This window comes from Panulirus ornatus, chromosome 63 (assembly GCF_036320965.1).
Source record: "Panulirus ornatus isolate Po-2019 chromosome 63, ASM3632096v1, whole genome shotgun sequence".
NCBI lineage: Eukaryota > Metazoa > Arthropoda > Malacostraca > Decapoda > Palinuridae > Panulirus > Panulirus ornatus.
In genome coordinates, this window is record NC_092286.1 from 2743745 (window position 1) to 2754861 (window position 11117).

General features: G+C 41.9%; 1 protein-coding gene across 2 annotated transcripts; it reads right to left on the reverse strand.

Moving 5' to 3' along the window:
• Window positions 1-431: 431 nt before the first annotated feature.
• On the reverse strand, window positions 432-11101 carry LOC139746013 (uncharacterized). 2 transcript variants are annotated; one of them, XM_071656810.1, is made up of 3 exons: window positions 5738-11101; window positions 4695-4862; window positions 432-3845 (listed from the first exon to the last, which is right to left on the reverse strand). In XM_071656810.1, exons 2-3 carry the CDS (start codon window positions 4771-4773, stop codon window positions 3292-3294), a joined length of 633 nt encoding a protein of 210 aa, XP_071512911.1. In that variant the 5' UTR covers window positions 4774-4862; window positions 5738-11101; the 3' UTR covers window positions 432-3291. The 2 variants fall into 2 exon arrangements, with proteins under 2 accessions (XP_071512911.1, XP_071512912.1); XM_071656811.1 differs by having other exon boundaries at window positions 3127-3845; window positions 4695-4872.
• Between the last annotated feature and the right edge of the window lie 16 nt (window positions 11102-11117).

Genomic DNA, 11117 nt, shown 5'->3' on the forward strand with positions numbered 1-11117 from the left:
CTTTCTGAGATAATGTTCTCGACTTTCACACATTCTTCAAGGCTCCCAGAATTTTCGCCCCCTCCCCCACCCTATGATCCACTTCCGCTTCCATGGTTCCATCCGCTGCCAGATCCACTCCCAGATATCTAAAACACTTCACTTCCTCCAGTTTTTCTCCATTCAAACTCACCTCCCAATTGACTTGACCCTCAACCCTACTGTACCTAATAACCTTGCTCTTATTCACATTTACTCTTAACTTTCTTCTTTCACACACTTTACCAAACTCAGTCACCAGCTTCTGCAGTTTCTCACATGAATCAGCCACCAGCGCTGTATCATCAGCGAACAACAACTGACTCACTTCCCAAGCTCTCTCATCCCCAACAGACTTCATACTTGCCCCTCTTTCCAAAACTCTTGCATTCACCTCCCTAACAACCCCATCCATAAACAAATTAAACAACCATGGAGACATCACACACCCCTGCCGCAAACCTACATTCACTGAGAACCAATCACTTTCCTCTCTTCCTACACGAACACATATATACATATATATTAGTGGATAGGCCATTCTTCGTTTGTTTCCTGGTGCTACCTCGTTAACGCGGGAAACGGCGATCAAGTATGATAATAAGATAATGTGTGTGTGTGTGTGTGTGTGTGTGTGTGTGAGCAAATGAGGCCAATTCTCCTTGTGTCCGTGTTGTTATTTAGCCAGATATATACAATTCAGCAGTGTTTGGTATTTTTCTTATGGTCATAACTTTTTCTTGATATATTTCAGGGACTTTCTGAGAAGCTGGTCCTCGTGGTGCGTTGGGCGAGGCTTCCCGCTACAAGATGAATGTTTCTTCTGGTTAGTTTTTCTTCTGAAATCCTTCAGTCAGAACCAGTGATTGTACATCTTAGTTCCTTAATTCCCCTTGGCATTTAATGACACTTTTCCTTATCTTTTGTTTGATTCCTCAGTTTCTATTTTCCTCATTAATTTGTTGTAACTTCTGATTCTGTTTCCGGTTCACTGACAACAATCACCCCAACCTTATGGCGTCACTCGATCATTCTTTCGTATTCTCATCTTTTCCCCTTCACGTGAGACCCATCAAGTTCTTCGTCCAGACAGATACATATGTGTGGTCTGATTCCAGTTCTGTTGTCAACGTCCTGTTTGGCTTAAAGTTTCAGCACAAAAGTTATTGACAAAGAATTCCAATATAACTCGACTTCCTCGAGCTTTTGAAAGATCACGGCCAAGAGTTTAACCATAGAGGGAAATATCTACACTAACTTTTATTGAATTTTTTTCATAGACTTCTTCATGTACTTCAGCTCACCTATTTAGCTTTTTCCATTTATCATTTTCGTAAGAATCGCTACTGAAACAATTAAGAGAACATAAGGACATCGCTGGTAAGTATAGCTGTTTGAATCCTTGTTTGACCTCGCAGTCAAGTTTTTATTACATGTATACATGTGACAACATCACTAAGTCATCGTACATACCGACGACTGCCTCAGGTACGTGTTAACGTACATATCATTACGTTTGGTATAAAACTACACCTGTAATGTCGTCAGAGAATGACTCTACATATGTATGATTCGAAAAAAAACAAGTGCATAACCCCAGTGTAATCCACCTCAAGATAAATATGTAAATAATTAGTGGAACCTCCAACGACTTGCCACCCGCGTTGGTAACACTGTACCTCAGTGCTGGTAACTGACGGGTTTAGCACACTTGCTGCACCTCCTGAGACGGAGGCAGTCCTTCAGCAGCAGCTTCTCGTAACTTTCTGCTGCTCTTGTGTTCTTCAGCATAACAATATATAATTCGATATCTATGTTGTCGTCATCACACAATCCCCGTGAGGCGCCGCGCCAGCAACTTCAAGCTTACGCTGCGCGCACGGAGCTGCTACATGAAAGAATCCTTGAAGGCGAAGTATTAATGAAGGACAATGTGCTCTCCGTCCAAGAACGTTGATAATTACTTCTTTAATGGTGGCTTCTCCCTCGTGGTTGAGTAACGTCTTACAGAGTGAGGCCGGATACACACCAGCAAGTGACATATGGGGGTAATATATAGTGTTGATGAGCCGTTGCGGAGGTTGTACTCAAATAGTCTATTGAGAACATTTTCAGAGGTATTAAGACCTTTTACAGGTGTAACCCTAAGACAGAAAATAAAAAAAACTATCAGTTTTGCTTATGATGACCGTCTGTCAAAGGTTTGTGCATTAAAGGTAAAAATCAATGTACATGTATGCAAAAATAATTGCAGCGTTGAAGTTGTACCAATCAAAAATTCTCCTGTTGAGGTCACTGGTTGTATCTGTCAAATTCAAAGTAGAGATTGCAACTCATCTTGAGTAGGTGAAACATGAAAGGGTTGAGATGAACAAGACCAGGTAAGTACAGTATATGTACTGGCTAGCAAGCTAATGCCTTGTTTGTCCTTCTTAGTGAAAATAATCACTTGCCTGTAAAACTGCCAAGGTCATTGTTAAGTATAGGGATAGTGATGAAAGATATATAACAGAATCCATCATAATACCAACTAGTATAATGATAATATATTGAATATCAGTTATGTATAAATTAGATCCATTTATTGTAAAGAAAACTGTAAAATGTTTTATCAACAATTCTTGAGGTTGTCAACCTTGTGTCAGGTTGTACCTGAGTGACGTCATCCAAGAGTTGTCAGGTTAAGGTCAGGAAGAGGATGGGTCACACACACCCTTGTGTCAATCTCTCTTCTAACTAATCATAATATCTTCTCTCTTTGTAACAAGTCCTCCTAAGTTTTGATAATATACGAAAGCGCTCAGGATTTTCGTGTTTCCTTTTCCTAATGAAGTTTCTGTATTTACGAAGTCATATGTTTGTTATGATTTTCTGCATATATACATATATATTTGTATTTATTTATTTATCATACTTAACCGCCGTCTCCCGCGTTAGCGAGGTAATGCAAGGGAAACAGACGAGGAAAGGCCCAACCCACCCACATACACATGTATATACATAAACATATATATATATATATATATATATATATATATATATATATATATATATATATATATATGTATATATATATATATATGTATGTATGTACACACACACACACACACACACACACACATATTCGCCATTTCCCGCGTTAGCGAGACAGCGTTAAGAACAGGATTGAGCCTTAGAGGAAATATCCTCACATGGCCCCTTTCTCTGTTCCTTCTTTTGGAAAAAAAAAAAAAAGGGGGAGGGGAGGACTTCCAGCCCCCGTTCCCTCCCCTTTTAGTCGCTTTCTACAACGCGCATGAGAAAATGACAAGCGAAGTCAAGCTCACACTCACCAGTTTCGTGGAGCCTCACCTCACACTCATTGGGACAGTCTCGGAAGGGCGCTTCCAAGATACTATACAGTATGGCAGAGTGAGGAACATAACGGATCACGGTGGAGTTCAGGGCGACTAAGGACGTCGGGGTTTCGAAAACAGAAGTGAAAGTCGGTGCTGTGGTAGCGAGGGTCACTGTTGATGGAATGGTGGTAAAGGAGGCCACGGCCGGGTCGATGGCCCTTATCAGGGATGTGCGCATCAGTCTGGGCGAGTTATTATCCTTCCCGCTGGTTACTAGGGTAGGTATGGGTGTGGGAGCCGTGCCCGGGGACACTATGTGGTAAGCGGCAGCATCAGCAGCCCGAGTAGGCGTGAGTAGGATGGACCTGGCTGGATGGCTGGAGACTTGCTGACCCACTGGCCCCGAGGGTAGGGCACCTGGGGTCAGGGGCAAGGAAGCACCTGCACTGAGGCCAACGTTGTTGTCACCTTGTCTGAGCCTCGCACGTCCTGAAACGGTAATTTCCTCGTCATAAATGATACATCATGTGACGCTGGCCGAAGGCAAACTGACAGACAGCTTTCATATGGATGAATCATCACAAGACTTGAATGTTTTATAATGTGTATATCATGATGGACCTTCCTGTACACCCTTGTGAAATATTGATAGTCATCTACACATCATGCTAGCGTCAGACTATCATCTCATATATATATATATATATATATATATATATATATATATATATATATATATATATATACAAACAAACAAAAAGAAAACATGGTCGTGAGTCTGATCATAAGTTGGTCACTACCAGGAAAATGAGGCTGTACGTAGGAGTGACGAGTACGTAGGAGTATGTTTGTGTCTATATAGAGGAGTTGATTCTCTCATCAACACTGGTGTACCTTAATGTTCTATCTAGTCTTGGTATTATGTGCCTTCCTTATCTTTCTGAAGACTTCTGTTCTCTCACTACTATCCTGTTGTCTTACCTGTGTGAGGGATGGTCCCCTCCTGCGTGAGGGATGGTCCCGTCTCTGCACATTTTGAGTGGTGGACATCAATAAAGGATACACCTGAGAAGCATACATTTCAGGGACCCACCAGGGGAAGCAACCCAGGGGACTCACATTTGGATAGCCCCCCTGGGACGCACACGTGGGAGGCACATGGGATCACTCCCAGGGGACATAAAGTCGAGGTAGCACATATACCTGGGGGACGCACAACTGGGGATACATGACAACCCCGGTGGGAAAAAACCTGGACACTTACAAAAAAAAAAAAAAAAACATTTGTAGGAGAAACGTATTCAAAAAGTAGACAAGAGAGACATTAGCAAACCTCACCTGATGGTGTGGCCTGGTCAGACGGCAGCCACCACAGGCAGAGAGGTAAGACCCAGCAGGTGAGGCCCAGCGGTGCCATGTGGGCCCAAGGAGACGACAGGAGGCACAAGATACACTGGGTGCAGCACACTGGGTGACACTGGGTGCAGCACACTGGGTGACACCACGCTGAAATAAGCTACAAATCCTTGGCAACACAAAACATAAATGCAACACCGTAAAAAAATCAATAACGAAGCAGTAGGTGTCACCAAACATAATTTTCCCCACAAACTAACCGATATTTTCCATCATGTAGTTGCAAATCAGGACAGCCGGAGATAATGTTGTCATGTGTAAGTCCCTACTGCACAATACAGTACTATATATAAACTGTTAAGTCAACACCACACGTGTTGCATATATATTTCTGGTGAATAACCGTTATATGAATAAATACAAAATGCAAGTACAGAATCCACAACCTGGTCAGTATACAATGAATGGACAATACACATCATAAGGACTGTATACGATATATCACATACACACTTTATGATACTGTGTACAAGTGCAGGACAATAATCTAACTTTACCTTGAAGAGGGATAGTAAACTTGACTACAGCATGGAAATATCACGCAAAAACTTTGATTTTAATAGCAACAAAATTGCACGTAATATTGGGATACTATATATACAAAGCCTTAACAAAATATATCAATATACTCATACAGACTGCACAATGCCTAAGCAATACATGGCAACTAGACGTCGAACATCATGTAGCATCTAGATAGCATATGGTTCAAAATCTTAAAATCTTAAGTCAAAACCTAAACGTTTATACGTGGACAGGAAACACAACTTATCACCTGCATAACATACATGAGCTACACTGATCACAGGTTTGCAGTATCAAGAACATGGTAACACGTGGGGTCTGGAGGCAAGCGATACCTGCACTATGCACCTGGTCTTCATGACATTTGAACAACACAGACCTACAATCTTTGGATATTGTCAGCTACGAAGAGTGATACAAACTTTGGGGTGACGACTTACCGTCCCCACTGATTTTGCCAGATCTGCCCGAGTGTTGGAGGAGTGTCTGTGACGAGTGGAGGTGGTGGACTACGCCGGGTGAGATGGACAGTCGCTGGCCAAGGGTACAGAATGAGGACGAAAGTGAGCGGCAAGAAGGCTGGATGCGACCCACTGATCGCAACTTGATATTTCCCTCTTCAACAGGGACTACAGAACGGACACTCGTAACATGAACCAGTTGTGAAGCATAGGTTGAGCAGCGTACAGCCGGCGCTGCTAAAGAAATCACAGCGTCCTCCTGTAGCACATACAGCAATGTCTAGTTATCATTATAGTATTAAAAATAGCGAGACGTGGAATCTACTTTGGAATATTGCCACTTCATAGGTCTTAATTAAAAAAAAATATTAACGGCATGTTGACGATGCAGAATCAATAATGATATTCTGACATTCTCCATCTCACATCAGAGATAGTCTCTCCTCACAGTTATCATGGCTTGTGTCAGTTGCGACACCATGATGACCTTGTGCCAAGATATGTCGCGTGCCAGACTCATGCCAGTGACGACCTCCACTGTTTCAACCACCGCTCGGTCATCCCATGATGGTGCCTGAACCACTGATGGTGCCTGAACCACTGATGGTGCTGACCTGAACCACTGATGGTGCCTGAACCACTGATGGTACCTGAACCACTGATGGTACCTGAACCAATGATGGTACCTGAACCAATGATGGTGCCTGAACCACTGATGGTGCCTGAACCACTGATGGTACCTGAACCAATGATGGTGCCTGAACCACTGATGGTACCTGAACCACTAATGTGCCTGAACCACTGATGTGCCTGAACCACTTATGATGCTAGGACTCCTGACGGTGCCAGTATCCTGAACCCCGTTTGACCCAGTGCCCATGATGGTGCATTAATGTTTGTTTTTGGACTGCATTTGACATTTCCTCGTCGAATTGGAGAAAAAAAGAAATTTGCTAAGGACTGGACGAGGTTTGTCAAATATACTGAAAAACTAGTGGTCAAGCACAAGCAATAATGGCCAAGTAAAATTATGGACATCCATTTAGAAGTTAAAATGGTAATATTGAATCTCTCTTCAAAATTTGGATGAGGTCATGTTGTTAGTAGATTCACTAAATTCTGTCAAAATTTAGTATACAGTCCTGTGTATCACCTCTATGCTGGAATAACATGGTTAGGCCATGAGGTTGGCCACTGGGATCCTCTTAGTTAAGCATTGCATAGATTATGTGACTGCCTCTTGTGCTCTAGTACAGCACACTAATACAGTACATCGCCAGAGTATATCACGCAGATTCAATTCAGTCTATTCCATGCTTGCCTCTCACCATCCTAAATGTTCAGGCCCTGATACCCTAAAGCCTCTAATTCCATCCTTATATCTCACTGACATCCCCCCCTCCTTTCCTCCCTCCACATGCAAGACACAGATCTCTTAGTCTCTTTCTTCACTTATCTTCTCCATATGTTTGAACTATTTCAGCACACCAGGCTAGCTTTCTCAGTTGTAATGTACTTGCTACCACACATCTCTCTTACACTGTCTTTCCTACATGATCAACTTCCTAACATCACACTGTCCTCATGCATTTCATTTCTGACATATCCACCTTCTTCAGTTCATTCACAGACTGACTCATATCTTACAACACTGCCAGGATGACTGTCCTATACCCACACACATACCCATCTTTGCCCTAACAAACATCGATCTCTCCTTTCGCACACACCCCTAACCCCTCTCTCACCTTATGACTACTTCAGCCCTCATGGTTTACTTTGCTGCTGAATCACTCCTAAGTAACTAAAACACTCCATCTCCAACAATTCCTTCCCATTCAAATTTACTTTAGAGCTATTCTGTCATCATCCTCCAGCTGCAATTTGTAGCCTTACTTTTATTCACCTTAACCTCTTAACCTTCTCACTTTATACACTTGCCATCAAGTCACCAGCTTCTGAATTCTGAAGTTTCTCCCAGGTCTGAAACCACCCCCAATGAACATCCTTCCCCTTTCAAGTACATTGTAGACCTGTCCCTTGCTCTGAGACTCTTGCATTTACTTCCCTCATTACCTCATCCATAGAGTAAATATTCAGTGTCATCACACATCAATGGTACAGGTCCATCTACATGAAAAAACCCTTAACCTCCTTCCTTCCTAATCACAAGACTGCCTAACTGTCCTCATATAAACTCCTCACAACTTTTAGTACTATTTCATTTATTCCATTCTGTATGTTCATTTCAAATTCCACAAGACCCATCATTTTAATCCTTTCATAGCTTTTCCCCAGATCCATAAATGCCATGTACAATTGATCTGCTCTTAAGAACTTCTCACACAAATCCTTCATATCAAACACCTGAATTACAAATCCTTTACCTTCCCTAGACCCACATTGTTCCTTCCTGATCTGATGTTTTATTTATGCCACCACAGTCTAACCCAGCACTCTTCCAAACATCTTACCAGGAATACTCAACATACTCTTACCTCTGTAATTCAAGCATTCAATTATGTCCCCCTTGCCTGTAAATAATGCTCTCAGGAACCTCATTCTCTCCATACAAACATTGAATAGCCTGGCCAACCAATCAACAACATCATCACCCCTTCCTCTAAAAACTTAACTGCAATCTAGTCTATTCCTGCTGCTTCACATCTTTTCATCTTAAGCAAGGCTTTCACTATCTCCACTTTTATCACCAAATCATTAGGCAGGACTCTCACTTCACATGCCATCTCTTTCACAACACAATGCATTTGCCGCCCTATCATCCAACTTTCCTTTTGGATACTCAACCCATCCCTTTTTTACTTTTTCTTTGCCTGTTACCACAATCTCATCTACTCTTCTTACTGATATCCCATTTGTTCTCCTTACATTATTCTTTTTTTCATGGTGAGGGCTCCAGTCACGGACAAAAGTTCACATCAAGGCTGGCCCTTAATTGAAATAAAGAAAGAATTATGAAACGGAAAAAGACAAGGGAAAATACTTAAGGGTTTATGAAGATATGAAAGAATTGTCTTTTGAAATGTGCCAGGTCATAGGTAATGGGAAAGACATGATAAGGTAGAGAGTTCCAAAGCTTTGACGTGTAGAGAAAGAAGCAGGTATCAAAACGGCCCACCCTTGAGTTGCCAATGGACACACAATAATCATGTAATCATGTGACACAGCAGTTTGCCGAGTACTGCTTGGTCTAGCTTGAGGTGGAAGCACACAAGCAACCAGCTATCGGAAGCAAAAACCAAAGTCATACCTATAGAAAGGGGGAAAGTGAACCAACATTGCAGCATAGGGCAAAGGGGTCACTTGCCTCCACCAAGAAATGATCGCCAGCTGCCCCCGTTAGCACGTTCACACCCATCAACCCTTCCTCTGCATTGCTGTCACTTAGCACATAATCCAATACTGCTCATTGATCCTCACCCTCATTCACCTATGGAGACTTATTTTGCACATCTATATAAACCAATTATTCCCAAGCACCAATCGTTTTCCAGCACACAGCTCAAAAACTGTTCCCCATTTCTGTTCATAGCAAGAACCCTCTGTCCTGTATATATATCCTTAACTGCCACGTCACCCATGCTTACATTCTCATCCTCAAGCACCAAGGTGCAATCTTTTGCATCAATATTGTCGAGGAACTAACAACAGCTCTTTTAAAGCACCTATTTCTTTTCCACTTCTCTAACTACTTGGTGCATAAACAACAAGTCACCAACTGCTGTCTAGGTTTATTATAACTCATATCAGTCCTGAACTCACTTCTTTGCACTCTTAATATAGTCCAACATCTCTTTCATCAAATTATGTTATTTTCTTACTAAATAGGTTGACTCTCTAACCATATCAGACAATTCCTTTACTTGACAAAGTAATCCCTAGTGAATGTCATGACGACAAAGTTGCTGAATAAACACCTTTCTTACACAACAAACTTTGGCAAAGCTTACTCAAAATAAATGCCATAAACTTTAAAGCTTATGCCCTGAAACACTGTGAGGAATACATGGCATTCCTAATTTTCCTGAAACCTATTCGTACTTTAGTTTTCTACTGAAATATCTGTTTGCTATCCCTAAAAGCCCAGTACACTGAATGAATGCATTAACTTGTTACCTATGTCAGATTAACAAGATTTGTTTCCTTCTACTTTAACACAAAAAAATGACAAGCAATCTGATATCTTCAACTGCAGGAAATAAAAAATCCATGTACACAGGGCTGATCAACAGCATTTACCCTCATAACTAATTCCTAACTTTCAAGCACCTACTAGTAATATATTAATTTTCCAATATCCCTAATTACAATATTGCTGATAATACACACATACAAATGAATGCAAGAGTTTTGGAAAGAGGGGCAAGTATGAAGTCTGTTGGGGATGAGAGAGCTTGGGAAGTGAGTCAGTTGTTGTTCGCTGATGATACAGCACTGGTGGCTGATTCATGTGAGAAACTGCAGAAGCTGGTGACTGAGTTTGGTAAAGTGTGTGAAAGAAGAAAGTTAAGAGTAAATGTGAATAAGAGCAAGGTTATTAGGTACAGTAGGGTTGAGGGTCAATTCAATTGGGAGGTGAGTTTGAATGGAGAAAAACTGGAGGAAGTGAAGTGTTTTAGATATCTGGGAGTGGATCTGGCAGCGGATGGAACCATGGAAGCGGAAGTGGATCATAGGGTGGGGGAGGGGGCGAAAATTCTGGGAGCCTTGAAGAATGTGTGGAAGTCGAGAACTTTATCTCGGAAAACAAAAATGGGTATGTTTGAAGGAATAGTGGTTCCAACAATGTTGTATGGTTGCGAGGCGTGGACTATGGATAGAGTTGTGCGCAGGAGGATGGATGTGCTGGAAATGAGGTTTGAGGACAATGTGTGGTGTGAGGTGGTTTGATCGAGTGAGTAACGTAAGGGTAAGAGAGATGTGTGGAAATAAAAAGAGCGTGGTTGAGAGAGCAGAAGAGGGTGTTTTGAAATGGTTTGGTCACATGGAGAGAATGAGTGAGGAAAGATTGACCAAGAGGATATATGTGTCGGAGGTGGAGGGAACGAGGAGAAGAGGGAGACCAAATTGGGGAAGGGATTGGAGGGAAGATGGAGTGAAAAAGATTTTGTGTGATCGGGGCCTGAACATGCAGGAGGGTGAAAGGAGGGCAAAGAATAGAGTGAATTGGAGCGATGTGGTATACCGGGGTTGACGTGCTGTCAGTGGGTTGAATCAAGGCATGTGTATGTGGGTGGGTTGGGTCATTTCTTTCGTCTGTTTCCTTGCGCTACCTCGCAAACGCGGGAGACAGCGACAAAAAAAAAAAAAAAAAAAAAAAAAAAAAAAAAAAAGAAAC

What these genes read in the sequence shown, in the direction of transcription:
- LOC139746013 (XM_071656810.1), bottom strand. Translation starts at nt 4,773, where the DNA reads ATGGCACCGCTGGGCCTCACCTGCTGGGTCTTACCTCTCTGCCTGTGG. An exon ending in TGACCAGGCCACACCATCAG is followed by an intron (nt 3,846 to 4,694) that starts GTGAGGTTTGCT and finishes TTACCGTTTCAG; the next exon opens with GACGTGCGAGGCTCAGACAA.